This window comes from Gymnodraco acuticeps, unplaced genomic scaffold (assembly GCF_902827175.1).
Source record: "Gymnodraco acuticeps unplaced genomic scaffold, fGymAcu1.1, whole genome shotgun sequence".
In the NCBI taxonomy this organism is placed as follows: domain Eukaryota; kingdom Metazoa; phylum Chordata; class Actinopteri; order Perciformes; family Bathydraconidae; genus Gymnodraco; species Gymnodraco acuticeps.
The window spans coordinates 70,829-86,570 of NW_022990768.1; the positions used below are offsets into that span (position 1 = coordinate 70,829).

General features: G+C 39.8%; 1 protein-coding gene across 1 annotated transcript; it reads right to left on the reverse strand.

Moving 5' to 3' along the window:
• Positions 1–4,844: 4,844 nt before the first annotated feature.
• Positions 4,845–15,231, reverse strand: LOC117556898 (macrophage mannose receptor 1-like). Its single transcript, XM_034232488.1, has 7 exons — positions 15,144–15,231; positions 14,776–15,004; positions 14,445–14,620; positions 13,802–14,188; positions 13,347–13,679; positions 5,577–5,659; positions 4,845–5,430 (listed from the first exon to the last, which is right to left on the reverse strand). The coding sequence occupies exons 1-7, from the start codon at positions 15,229–15,231 to the stop codon at positions 5,350–5,352; spliced, it is 1,377 nt and encodes a 458-aa protein (XP_034088379.1). The 3' UTR covers positions 4,845–5,349.
• Between the last annotated feature and the right edge of the window lie 511 nt (positions 15,232–15,742).

Consider the following 15,742-nt stretch of genomic DNA (forward strand, 5'->3'; position numbering starts at 1 on the left):
TTGGGGTTTCCCCTCTCCTGTAGTGTGTTGTATAGGTTTTTTGTGCATGTAAATCGTCTGCACAGTGGCGTTTCTATATGTGCAAAAGTGGTGGGGCACAACAAACTTAGATGTCTATAAGCTTCTGCAGTGAGGTTCATTACTGGCGAGGCACTGGCACTGACTCTTCAGGTTTACAAATATTATATTTTGACCTAAATCAAAATATAATATTATTTTCAAAAGCTTTTTTTGTCTGATGCTTCAATTAATTTTAACAGACAGTTCAACAGAAGGATACCCAAAAAATGTAATTTTATCATTTAAATTCAATAAAATTGTAGTCTTACCTTGACTTGAAGATGAAGTCCATTTGCCTATCCTTCTGGACAAAAATCTCTATTACTTTTTTGTAAAAGTCCTCCCTATCTTCTTGTAGTTTCAAAAGTCTATCATAAATCTAATCTAATCGATAGATTTATGATTCGAAAATGATAAAAGTAGGATATTATCTGGCTGAACAAAACGTGCATTTATCTAACAGCTACGTTTCCCACAGATCTTATTTTGAGCTATTTTCTAAAATCCTATGGAGAAATCTCATTGCTTTTTTGTGGAGGGAAGCCATGCGCAGTTTACTTCCTGGTTTTAGGACGCGTCTCTCTCCTCCTCTTCACACACCACACTTTTCGCGGCAGACGTACTTACAGCCAATCAGCTCTGAATTATGTGAGATGACGTATGGTGGGGATGGTCATTATTTTTTGCTACACACATTAATAGGAAAATACTCTCAGCACTTAGACAGTGAGAGGGAGGGGCAGGATTGGGTTTTGTCCCACATGGCTGTAAACAGCTCAATAGGCACACACTGTAGACCAGGGGTGCCCAACCAGTCGATCGCGATCGACCGGTCGATCGCGGGGAGATTCCCAGTCGATCGCGAGATGTGTCTAAAAATAGAACAACAATATTCTGTTTTATCGTTAATGTCCTATAACATAATCTTCCTGTGCCAGAATAATGTACTTGAACGCATCAAAGCTTTGTGATTGGCCGGCGTGACCCCATGTGTCTGGGCGTGGCTGTTGGGCAGTGGGCACCGTGTCGGAGTGACAGTCCGCACACACACAAGACCGCAATTATGGCAGAAGCAAAAAAGCCCAAAATATATAATTTCACTCCGAGTGGAGGATGATTATTTTTGTATCTATTCCAATTCAAGTCCATCTGTCTCATCTGCAATGCGAGCGTGGGCTTTATCGAAGAAGGGGTAATTTAGGAGCGACATTTCAAAACAGTGCACAAAAGCTACGAGACGGAGTTCCCTCCTAATTCTGCCCTACGCTCCAAAAGGGGAGGGGCCTGAAAGGACCGCTAAATGCACAGCAGTCCATTTTCACCAGGCCCAACAACAAGAGCAAGGCCTGCTACCAGAGCATCTTATCGTGTCAGTCACGTTCTTGCGAAACACATGAAGTCTTTCAAAGACGGCGAAGTTGTGGAAAGAAACATTCCTGCCTGGAGGCGCTGACGCGCTTTTGGGGGACAGTAAAAATAACAGTAGCATTTCTAACAGGTTTTTGATATAATAAAAACTAAGTTAGATACCATTATTAATCAGCTGTACGTTTTAGTTTGTTTGAAACTTATTCATTATAATTATTGTACAAAATGGTATAAGAATGCAAACTTCAATTGATTATAGTCTATTATCATTCAGGTTAAGAAGCTAGTGTTGCTTGCATCCTATTTAAAAGGCATTTATTTTATAATCTACTAAAATGCAACAAAAAAAAGGGTTTGATTCTAATAATTTTGTCTTTTTTATTGCACTTTGGCAGCAGATTCCTGGTAGCTTCAGATCTGAGTCGTCTTATTAGTAAGCCTAATTTATACTTTTGTAGCAAACACTATTTTTATATAATGGCAAGAAGGGTTCAGAGTCTTTCCTTTTTCCTGTGTCATATGTGGCAGCACTGTTCAATGTTTCTTGAAAACATTACCCACTTGTAGTATGTGACGTGTGAATAAAACTCCAACTCCGTATCAACAACACGTTGTGTAACTTCAGTTAAATACTTGTATGTGGTGTAGATTAGAAAGAGGTAAGATAAAGGATCTGCAGTATTTTATGAAGTATTAATCGTACAAAGGTCAGTTTTATTCAAGTAGAAGTGTGTATTTACCTGGTAGTAATGGCTACGCCTCTCTATTTGGACTGGTAGATCTCAGCAGACTGGCAACTTTAAAAGTAGCTCTCGGTTCAAAAAAGGTTGGGCACCCCTGCTGTAGACACTAATTAGAAGAACACAGACTAAAACAGCAATGTACAGACGAATCAGATGATTAAACATGATCTTAAAATATATTTTATATATATTTTAATTAATTTTTTGCATTTTGTTGTAATCATTATTTTAATACTTTCTGCTGACACTAGGTGGGGCTGCGTCTGCAAAGGCTAAAATCCCAAAGTTTCTCTTCCACACACAGAAGTATGTAAAAACGCCTCCATTGGACTCATTTGTTTACTTCTGTAATATATTGAAATCAGTAGGTAACACTAGTGCTTCTATTGCCTAGCACAGTGGTTCCCAACCTTTTATCCCAAGATCCCCCCCAAATGACTCCTTTTGGAAGTTGCGCCCCCCCACACACAAGGGGGGGCGCAACAGCGGTAATTAACGTTTAAAAGTCTCAAAAATGCTACAACTACTGTCACAAACTGGATGAATGTGAAGCATTTTGTTAAAGGAGGATGAAAGTGTAATTAAGGAGCACTATTGGAATGACTTTGATGGTTATTGGACTCAGGATTAATTCATTTGGATTCCCGCTGTATGAAGAAATTAAAGGACGGCACGGAAGTGGAAACAATTCACAAAGGGATCAAACTGTTTAAAACACGTGCTCAAAGTAAACTGGATTTTGCAGATTTATGTGGATTCAAAAGTCGTAAATAATCTACAAAATGGAGGAGACCGATCTGATCGGAGCAACTGTGACCAATAATCCAACTGAAACCGGCATGGACAATGACTATGTTTTTAAATGTGCTTATCCAGAAAAGCCCCAGGTAGGGAACCACTGGCCTAGCACATTGTAGGTAGGTGATAGGCTAAGGGGCGGGACATATCTGAGTGGTTGTCCAAACACAACAGAGCCGGCCAGCTAACCAATCAGAGCAGACTGGGCTTGGTTTCAGACAGAGGGGTGAAAAGAGGTGCCATGTCACGGAGACACTACATACTGATATACACTGAACATCAGAAGGAGAGCACTCTTTAAAGTAGAGACACTACATACTGATATACACCTGAACATCAGCAGGAGAGGACTCTTTAAAGTAGAGACACTACATACTGATATACACCTGAACATAGCAGGAGAGGACTCTTTAAAGTAGAGACACTACATACTGATATACACCTGAAAATCAGCAGGAGAGGACTCTTTAAAGTAGAGACACTACATACTGATATACACCTGAACATCAGCAGGGGAGGACTCTTTAAAGTAGAGACACTACATACTGATATACACTGAACATCAGCAGGAGAGGACTCTTTAAAGTAGAGGCACTACTGCATGCTGATACATTGAACATCCGGAGCAGGATAAAGTAGAGACACTACATAAATAACCTGAACTCAGCAGGAGAGGACTCTTTAAAGTAGAGACACTACATACTGATATACACCTGAACACCAGCAGGAGAGGACTCTTTAAAGTAGAGACACTACATACTGATATACACCTGAACATCAGCAGGAGAGGACTCTTTAAAGTAGAGCATCAGCAGGAGAGGACTCTTTAAAGTAGAGACACTACATACTGATATACACCTGAACATCAGCAGGAGAGGACTCTTTAAAGTAGAGACACTACATACTGATATACACCTGAACATCAGCAGGAGAGGACTCTTTAAAGTAGAGACACTACATACTGATATACACTGAACATCAGCAGGAGAGGACTCTTTAAGTAGAGACACTACATACTGATATACACCTGAACATCAGCAGGAGAGGACTCTTTAAAGTAGAGACACTACATACTGATATACACCTGAACATCAGCAGGAGAGGACTCTTTAAAGTAGAGACATACATACTGATATACACCTGAACATCAGCAGGAGAGGACTCTTTAAAGTAGAGCACTACATGCTGATATACACCTGAACATCAGCAGGAGAGGACTCTTTAAAGTAGAGCACTACATGCTGATATACACCTGAACATCAGCAGGAGAGGACTCTTTAAAGTAGAGACACTACATACTGATATACACCTGAACATCAGCAGGAGAGGACTCTTTAAAGTAGAGACACTACATACTGATATACACCTGAACATCAGCAGGAGAGGACTCTTTAAAGTAGAGACACTACATACTGATATACACCTGAAAATTAGAGCATTAAGGCCCCTTTAACTCTCTGTTGTCTGATGTGCGAGCATTACTCGGAAAAATTTATTTTAACAAAATGGGCTTTTTCATTCCTCTTTTAAATGTGTTTATTTATTCACAATAAGTATTAGAAACATTTGAAGGGGCAAATGATACATATGTCTGATCTCAAATGCATCTTAAATAATCAAGTATTAACCATATTAGTCATGCATCATTTTGAAATGCAAAAACAGGCTAGCTTATCTCTTTCATTTTGTGACAATTAACTTCTTAATTTAACAGTACATGGCAAAAAGCAACTAATATACAATGCTTTTCTTCCAGTTACATTGAGTAAATCAAACAAAGAGGTTTAAGGTACTGCATTTATTTACGCAAGTACACAAATAAGTTCACATTGTTTCAACTACTCCCCCTTTACATCATTTATCTGTCAATAGAAGGCTTGAAAAACAAGGCCCAAAATGTAAAGGTCAATTATATTGAGGATGACTTCAAGATATTTGGGCTTTATATTGGAGTTTTTACAAGCCAGTAAACAGGCAAACTCTCCTGCAGCACATTTCTAAACTCAGCTATTCACAAAGGCTCCTTACACAGAAAACGAAAGAGGATTAAAAACAAATAAAATCTATATTTAAAAACCGACACTAAATGCACAAGTCAAACTGAAATTAGATACATTTCATTACTAAAAAATCATAATGTTGTTCACATATTGAACTTAAATTGCCAAAAAAAGTACGTTACATGTAAAATGTTATGACACCTTGCTTAGACACTGTCTATTTTAGACTTATAGTATAGTATATTCTTACACACAACTAACATTTGAGTTTGACATCAACTTTTATAAAATGTCTCTCTGAGAGGGTTACTTAAACATTGCAGAATGTATACAAGTGAACAAGCATGTACAACTAAACAAGTTAATTCAATGGGAGGTTGTCATGGTTGTTTTTGTTGTCCGGACATCTTCCAGTTGATCTTGAAATCAGTGATTCCCATGTCTCTCATCTTTGCCTCCAGCTAAGAAACATACACAAATACCAGGAGTTACATTTGTCCCAACTTGAAATCCAGCCACTCATACGCTAAAGTTATTATATATTGTTAATAACTACGGGAGTAAACTGTTATAAATGCAAATATGAAACAAGATGTATTATTCTCACCTGGATCACGATTTGTTGTTGGACGGCTGGGTCACTCATGTCAAAGTCAGCACTGATCCTCACAAACGTCTTCTTCTTAAACGCTGGAAAATAGTGGTAATGTTATTGAATTTTATGATTTTAGAAGCCCTAGTATTTGTTCATTGTTCTAGTAAATTGACTTTAATTAAGTGACTTTAAGATGAATTGTATCCATCCAAGGCAGACAATGGTTCAGGTTTATCACTAGGGATGGGTATCGAGAACCGGTACTAAGTCAATACCGATACCTGATTGGACGGTATCGGTATACCGGTAAGCCGCTGGACAAACGGTGCTGCTATCGAGAGGCGAAGTCCCTCCCCTTCCGAAAGCCTCCATGGGACCCCGGAAGCGGAAAATTATACATTGAAGTCAATGGAGAGAGAAAGGTTATCTTTTGATCCCGTTTGAATTGTGCCACGAATGACACATATGATGTTTGTCAATTTAAAAGAACATTTTGCAAGTCAAAAAATAAATAATGTGTCGTAAAACTGTGAAGTTACACATTTTTTCGGGTGAAACCGCTCAGTGAACTACAGGTCTCTGGTCTCGCACAATACGCGTCACCAACATAAAGATGGCTGTCACATTAGCACATTTCACCACATTCTTTCAGAATGAGAATAAAAGTATTTTACGAGGTGAAAATCACTACAAGTCTGGGCACGTTGAGAACTGTACCTATATGAAAGGGGAGTTAGTCGGTTCTGTAAGAGCCAGCATGCGGGACCGGCTTTACAAGGTTTCGGTGAGTAATATGAGGGCAATGTGTAACGTTAATGTCAGCTAGCTAACATTAGCTAACAAGGTACACTAAAGTGTTTTGTTTTAGCAACTAGTTTTCTCCTTAAGAACTTCGTGGTCTCTGTGTATGCTGTGGATAACATTAGTGTTCACAAGAACAAGGTACACTCCCGTGTTTTGTTTTAGTTGCTCTTCAGATTGAAGCGGCCAGTTTTATATCGACTATACTGTATGTGTGATCTCCTTTTTCTCGTTGTGTCATTTGAGTTATTTGCTGTGTGTCGATTCAAGGATTTTGGTTATCTAGGCACAGCTGTGTGTGACTCCCTCTGGTACACCGGTATGTGTTTTCCTAATGTAGAGAGCATTGATTAATTAATAAACTACACACTGAGTCTAGATCCTGACCAAATCCTTTTTTATTGTTGATCAAATGTTTTTCAAAAATGTATTCATACACATTTAGAAAAATACAATGTACAATCACAACCAATACAACACAAATTACAAAAAATACAGAAAAAACAAACAATAACAACAGACAAGAGGGACAAAACTATGGAAAAATAAACCCTCCCACCCCCAGATCCGGACCATCCTTGTATTATTGCTCATTCAATATATTATAGCATGCTAACAAATGGTACTTACTTTATTTTTACAGATCTGCATGGGAGACGATGGCGCGATGCAGAGCGCTGTCTGTGATTGTGCACAGGAGATGTACAAATGCAGCCACGCTGCAGCATTGGCAATATTTGCCATGTGGCAGATCAGCTCCACAGATGTTGAGTGCCAGTGGAGGAAGCCTGGCACTTCCAAAGTAGTCCAGCCGGTGTCTCAACTTTACCAACAGCGAGAGGAGACATACAACCCACTGGCCAGAGACATCGCCAACTGTCAACTGGGGGTTGTAAACGAGGCCGAAGGGGTGAAGGCTTTTGTGGAGGCCTATCAAGTGACAGTGTTAGAATCGAGTCTGGTCTCTTTGTGAGTGAGTCGGGTGTTTTGGGAGCATCACCCGATGGACTTGTGCAGCCATCTGCCCTGCTGGAGGTGAAGTGTCCACACAGCCAGAGGAACATGACCATCGCGGAGGCAGTCCAGTTACCATCCTTCTGTCTCCGTGAGGAGGGGTGGGTCATATATTCTCAAGGAGAATCACCCATACTGGCACCAGGTCCAAGGGCAGCTGCACATCACAGACCGGAGTCTCTGCTACTTTGTTGTGTGGACCACGAAGGAGGCGATCATCATCCCCATCCCCAAAGACCCTGCATGGCATGGAAATCTCCTCCTCATGGAAAAATTCTACACCCAGCATATGCTCCCTGTGTTGGCCAGTAGAGAGGAGGACATTTAAATAAACATACTCTTAACACCCTCGGACTCTGCGTTGTGTTTCGTATGTGTGATGGGGTGTTATGCAGAGGGGAGGAAAACAGGACACAGCAGATTGGGATTGTGGTGGAGATGCTGAGCAGTTATTTAATTGTTGCATGTAATTATTATTATACTGCGTGCTTCTTAGTTATTCCATCTTTTGCTGTAACATGGATCTGTATGTAACTCTATATTTACTTGTTATCTAACACACTTCCTTCTACATCATACACCATCATTATACATGATGGTGTATATAGGATATATATATTTGTATACATATCTGTAAATTGTATAATTTTATTTAAACGTCTTTTTGATCTCTCTGTCTATAAACACAAACTGAGTAAGATTGACAATAAAGTTGACTTTGAAAAATATATATATTCTTTATGAAAATAGTTGACTGTTGGAGAAATGAATCCAAATGAAACGTTGGACTGAACTACAACTACGCCTTTAAATCTCTACGTACTGTTTTTCAGTGGGATGGCAAGTTCCTATCTTTAAACATTTATTAGTTTTTTCTCAGAACAGATTTGATTTTCTGAAGTTAATTTAACTTTGCCGACCATGTAAGGTCATCATTAAAAGGTACAATCAATTTGTTTAGGGTTGACTAAAATAATGAAAAACATTCATTTGGATAATTTACTGACAGAATAAGAAACTCAATGATGCTCTACTCACCTGTTCCCTTTTTATAAAGTGAAACAGTTGAAACGATAGATTTTAGTAAACTTAAAAACAACCTTCTCCAAAAGCTATCAAGGAATATACCGAATACTGTTTTAGAACTTTATTACATATTTTTATATAAATAGTTTGAATGATCCATAATTGACAGAAGCTTGTGTTACACTGACCTGTTACTCATATATGAATGTCTTTGTAACTTCAGTAAACCACTACCCTCACTAAATTCTTTCATTCATCACGGTTCAGTAAACTAAGTGATACATGAACCAGTTTAATCATTATAATACGTAGGATTGCAACTCTTTGAAAATGTAGGTGGCTCTTAAAAGAGCCGTTGTGTTTGGGTGTGCTGGTCTCAGGTCAGTCTAAGCCCTCTCTCCGCGGATGCGGCGGGCCAGCTGGATGTCCTTGGGCATGATGGGGACCCTCTTTGCTTGGTTCATCTTACTAGGGGGCAGCTACATGGATGTCGGTGCAGTCCACAATCATTGCGCAGTTGAAGGCAGAATTAATTTATTATTGACTCCGAATGAAGCACAACTTCATGTCATACAATACAATGACTTTATTTGTAATTGTGTAAAAAAATATGAGCATTGATTAGCAAGCAGGACCTGCAGGAACAGAGAATGGTGATGGATGGAGCTGGGAAGAGAGAAGAATAAAGAAAACAGATCAACTTTATTATCGGATATTAAAAATTCAATTTCAAAACAAGTTGCCGCTCCTACAGTTTTCTAGTATGTAAAGATGATTTCACATGACCTATGCAAAATATCACACTCAATACATGTGTGTCTCTGGGGGGGTGCATTGTGCCTTTGATGTATATAAATAATATACCATAACCAAATACTATTACGTACAGTGGAAATCAGGTTGCCAGAGCAGGTCAGTGTGGCATGTTCCTCAACGTCTCAGCAGTTACAGGTGAGGTAAAGAAAATAAAAGAGAAAAAGGTCAGTAACAACACTTTAAAGTAACAACACTTTGAATAATTATCTCTTCTAACAATTTTCTCTCAATAAGCACACAACGACTGTCTTTCCAACAAACAGATTGTCATCACAATGAAACACGTCCAGAAGAATGTCATGCAAAGCTCCCTGCCTGCCTTCGACTCTCCCTGAACTGCTTCCTTAGCACCCGGTGGAGGGCGCAGTAGGCTACTCTTCAAAAGTTTCACGAAATACTTACCATCATGTTTGGTTACTGTTTAACATTTTGGTTTACTTCATGTAATAAAATAATAACTTCATGGTAAGGCTACTAAAAATGACAAGGCTAAGTAATGTAATGCTAACTAACGTGCTCGCTACTCGTCGCTACTAGCTAGGTAGCTAACTTGACTATGCACATGAACATGCACAACATGTATATTACCTATGATATTACCTGATATGTCTGATCCAGCGACTCCTGGTCCTTTCATCAGACGGGAATCGATAGAAGGAGCAAGTGGTATGATCACTTTTATGACTACAACCTGGTACAAAGCACACAGGCATCTTGTAAAAGTGAATTTATTTTTAGCGATCTATAATTTATTGGAGGAAATAAATCAGTTATGAGATCTTCTTCTTCTTCGCTTTAATTACGAGTCTTATTATAAATCACCGAGCATGCCTGTGACATCACTTACGCGACCCAGAATGGGATTTGGGATTTGTAGTCTTTGTAGTAGCGTATTTTTCATAGTCTTATATTTCAGCAGTTTTACGACAAAATGTGACTTTTTTGACATGGAAATGATTGTTTAAGATTGACAAACATCATATGTGTAGTTCGTGGCACAATTCAAACGGGATCAAAAGATACGTGTTCTCTCTCCATTGAATTCAATGTAAATTGTTCGCTTCCGGGGTCCATGGGACCTTATTTCGAAAAAATAATGTATCGAAGTCAATGGAAAGAGAAAACTTATCTTTCGATCCCGTTTGAATTGTGCCATGAATTACACATATGATGTTTGTCAATCTTTAAAAATAATTTCCATGTCAAAAAAGTCACAGTTTGTCGTAAAACTGTTGAAATATAAGACTATTAAAAATATGCAACTATAAAGACTACAAATCCCAAAGTCGCGTAAGTGATGTCACAATTGTTTTTCTCCACTAAGAGATAGCTAAGATCAGCGCCATATAGATAGAATCGATCTATATGGCACTGGCTAAGATAAGATAACTTTAACAAGATGCCTGTGTGCTTAGTACCAGGTTATTATCATACCAGCAATGGGACTTGCTTGTTCTTTCGCTTCCCGTCTGATGAAAGGACCAGGAGTGGCTGGATCAAGTTAGCTACCTAGCTAGTAGCTAGCACGTTAGTTAGCATTACAGCCTTGTCATTTTGATTAGCCTTAACATGAAGTAACATTAAGTAACCCAACATGTTAAACAGTAAGAGTAGTAGTCATATTTCGTGAACTCTCTGAAGAGTTCATTGTGGTGATAGTGAGGGTAGTCAATCGTTTTGTTGACAAGACAGTAGTGACGGCCATCTTGGTGACGTGTGTTGTTCTGCTAGACCGGAGATGTAGTTCATTGAGCGTTTCACACAAACAAATGTGTTACTTCACAGTTTTACGACACATTTTATTGTTAAAATTATCTTTTAAATTGACAAACATCATATGTGTAATTTGTGGCACAATTCAAACGGGATCGAAAGATAATCTTTCTCTCTCCATTGACTTCAATACATAATTTTTTCGAAATAAGGGCCCTTTCTCATTTCATCAAATCCCCCTCCTCGACTCCTCGGTCCTCCGGTAGTGACCCGGAAATGAATTTTAGCGCGCCATGTTGAAGGACATCTCATTTCTCTAAATGCACTTCGAGGATCGAGCGTCGAGGAGGCTCAGCTATAACCGAGGATACACTGATGGGTCCTCCACGGTCCTCCACGGCTCTTTCGTGGATGCATTTCCGGGAACAGAGATGTTTCAAAGAGTCGTGACGCACGGCCGGACTTATCTCAGCCAATGACAGCTCTGCATGCATCCCCTGGATATTATTTTATTAACTGCTCTCATCGCAACGCGATGTTTACAGTGAGAACAGCTGTGAGGTCCGTGCAGAAAGCAGAGCCGTGTGTATAATATATATCACTCAGTATAACAGACCTACATTATTCTCTTTATTTGCTTTAGTTTAGTAGATATCTACAAACAAAGAGTTGATATTTTTCTAAGACCATTTAGTGCTTCACATAATAAAATACACAACGGCTGTAGCCTGATTATGCTTTAGGAGCTGTAGGTGTGTGTGGTAGTGTGTATGTGTGTGTGTGTTGTACAGTGTGTAGGTGTGTGTGTTGTACAGTGTAGGTGTGTGTGGTACAGTGTGTGCAGATGCAGCGGACAGACAGGTCTCAGTTGGTTTGGTGTCCTCTGCTTACTTTTAATACTTGTAAATAAAACTTTTGGCCTGTAATATTTATTTCCCTCATTGTAGCGACCAGAGAGGGGGGGATATATCCAGTCGCTGATAGTGTTACGTTATTATGAGAGTGCTCTGTTTGATTCTGAAATGGTATATATTTATATAAATATATATGTGTGTGTGTGTGTATGTGTGTGTCCACATCTGTAGCCTGTTATTGTCTCATTATACCGCACTGTGAATGAATTAAAAGTAAATATATAAGTCGTCATGAACACATCTGTCCATCAGACAGAGGGCTGCTGTGCCTCCTGTCATCATTAATGGACGTCTCTTTAAAATGACCGCTCAGAGGAGAGGAGTTTCTCATTTCTCTAACCGCCTGCTGCTTACCCTCCTCTCTCCTCGGTTCCCCTCCTCGACTCCTCCGTTCGCATCTCCTGTGGGCGGGACTAAGTCTCGAGGATAGGAGTCGAGGAGGGAGTTAGAGAAATTAGAAAGGGCCAAGGTCCCATGGAGGTCCACCGGAAGGGGAGGGACTTCGCCACTGTTACGTCTACTTCCTTAGTTTGACTTTAAACCATTCTGGTTGGTTGGGAACCCTCATCTTGTGTGATGTATCCTGTTTGAGACCCCTCTGATTGGCCACTGTAAATGCCACTCGTCATCTCTCTCAACAGCGCTCTTATTATTGTTGTGAGACTCCCGCAGGCATGGCGGACAGAGCGAAGCGATCGAAGGTCTGGGTGCGCAAAACAAATGCCTCTTTTCATCCTCTGTCTGAGGGAAAACCCCAACAAGCATGATAGGGCGAGCCAGGCCCCTTTAAGTTATTTATTTATTTGTGTCTGCTTCTGAGAAGCTAATGTATAAGTTATACAGTTATTCCTGCAAGAAAATTACAATACAATGACTGTTTAATCTTCACATCTTGTATTCATGTCTATAATTTTGAGCACCAAATTATTGAAAAGTATCGATAAGAGTATCGAAAAATACCGATACCTATAAGCAGTACCGGTATCGGTATCGATAAAATCCTAACGATACCCATCCCTATTTATCACAGAAACAAACTTGTGCATTTCAAATATATTAACAAATGGCTGGGTACCTGGCACTTTACATCAAATCCATATACTCTATATACATGTATTAAATAAACATACTCAAGGTAAACAATAATGCATGTCAACAATGTGAGTGGGGATACAAACTATGTTATTATTTTTCATCATCAGTTAATCAAACAATTATATTTTTAATTAATTGAATTGAATATTTATGGTGCACCAAATCCTTTCATTTAAAAAAAACTGTACTAGTGGGTTATCTGTCGCAACCATTTTAGTTTTGTTTAGACTCTCTAAATACGCACTATTTTTGTGTTTTTCAGATTCTCTAAATAACCCTAAGCCCTAGGATTAATGTTTGTTATTTTGAAAAATGAAAAAGTTCTGATGGAGGAGCCAGCTACCCACTATTAAAAAGTGCCAAAAACAAATAGATTTATTGTCTGACCCCCTGTAGCACTTACTGTAGCAGAGAAACATAGATTTGGTGTCGCAGGACCTGGCGTTCCATTTCCTGCCGGAAACATGAGCGCAGTTGGGACCCTCTCCTAAAAGGAGTTGTTCCTGAGACAAGTATCTGAACGAGGAGTAACTCCCGTCTGACCACTTCCAGGAGTCTTGAAAGAGGCCGATCCAGGCCAGCTTTCCTTCCGGCACCATGCTCTGGACTTCCTGGTTCTCCGCCTGGTTTCTCACACTGAGCAGGTCTGTGTGGTGTTTCCTACAGTAGCTGTGAGCGTCGGCCCAATTCATAGCTGTTTCCAGGAGAATCTTGCTTTTGAGTGCACCTGTTCTGCCTGTGAACACAGAAAGAATCATGATGCACCAAAACACAACGAAAACCTACTCGTTCCTGGAATAAAAGAGCATTAGCTTTGAATAAATGTTGATGTGTGCATAATATTTTCCTTCATATTACCATCAAAGCATAGGAAGAAGTTAAGTAAGTCACATTGCAGGTCTCTCCATTCTCCCGTGTGTTGTATGCCTGCACAGTCCTGGGTGGCCCTCTCCAGATTGGGTTCACCAGCACCCCAGTTCCTGAACTCAGCTTCACTCGCTCCATAATAACCTGACAGAGACCACCTCCAGGTAGCAACGTCTTCATACAGCCCAATCCAAAAGTCTTTTTTGGAGTAATTCTCCATCTTTTCCATGACCCTATACATGTCCTGAACGTCGTTGATGGTGGCCAGGTCAGTGTACTTCTCTCTGCAGTAGCTCTGGGCTTCAAACCATGTTTTGGGTTCATCAGGAATGAGAATGTAGTCTCGTCCACAGGACACATCGGAGCAGTAATCTTTAACTGTAATTTGAATAGAAAATACGGGAATGACGTAGTCAGAAAGTACCAGTATGAATGCCTGTTACACATCATGCTCGATTCAATCAGTAAAAATGTAACGAGGAACATTTTACATTTTCATTCAGTAGATGATTTGATCTTTGGTTTTAACAAGATACTGATAGATGACAGTATCGTCTGCAAATGGTATGAGCCTTACAATCCTGGTTGGATGTTTGTATTGTAAAGAGATTGTAATACAGCGTTATATGTTTACCATGGGGCGGGGGCAGCTGAGGGAATCTGTTTTGAAGATTTTCCAAAGTGCTATAGACCTCCACCTCGCACAGAGGCGGTGCTACGCCATGATGGATCACAGTCACATAGCGACCCACAATCCCACCGCAATCCAGGGTCATCAAAGAATATGAATTACTGGAGATGACCTCACAGCTGAAAAAGATAAAGAAGAAGAAGTATATGAAACTTTGCTTGATTTACCTTTAAACTTAATTTATATAATTTCAAAAAGTGTTCTACCCACGAGACAAATTATGAGAAATAGGTCGAGCTATGCATTCCTCCAACATTGTCCAACTATATATCACCTTGTGTCATCTACACGGACATCGTAACTGAAGCAGCAGTTGGAGCTGTAGGCGAGTTGGACTGCAGTCACACTGTAAGGAACCAGTAGATCCACTGTTACCCACGGACCTGGCTGCTCAATGGCTATGCTGCAGGTGGAAGACTGATTGCCATCAATGACTTTGCTGGCTACACTGTTTTCCAGACTTGAGGAAGAATGAAAAGCCAGTCCTCTCAAAGCCACGTTTTCTAGTGAGGGTCAAACAGAACCAAGAAAAGCATTCTTTACTGGAAGAAATATAACAAAGGCTTCTGTTTAATGTCAAGTAAACAATGCAGTCTGGAGATTTATGAGAAGTCTAAACAGCCATTATCATTTGGAGCTTACCAAGCAGAGTACCATACACCTCTACTTCACAAAGAGTCAAAGTCTTCTGTAGACCAGGAAGGTAAACATGTACGAAGCGTCCTTCCATTATTCCACATTGGTAGAATGTATTTCTGCTCTCCCTCTGAAACGAAGATGATGGCACACCTGAAAGAAGGAGGATGTTAAAAGGGAGAATAAAGGTCACCTATTATGCAAATTCCACTTATTCACGTCTTTTCTACATCAACATGTGTCCCCTCTTCTTCATGTCTCTTCTACATCAACATGTGTCCCCTCTTCTTCATGTCTCTTCTACATCAGCATGTGTCCCCTCTTCTTCATGTCTCTTCTACATCAGCATGTGTCCCCTCTTCTTCATGTCTCTTCTACATCAACATGTGTCCCCTCTTCTTCATGTCTCTTCTACATCAACATGTGTCCCCTCGTCTTCATGTCTCTTCTACATCAACATGTGTCCCTCTTCTTCATGTTTCTTCTACATCAACATGTGTCCCTCTTCTTCATGTCTCCTCTACATCAACATGTGTCCCCTCTTCTTCATGTTTCTTCTACATCAACATGTGTCCCCTCTTCTTCATGTCTCCTCTACATCAACA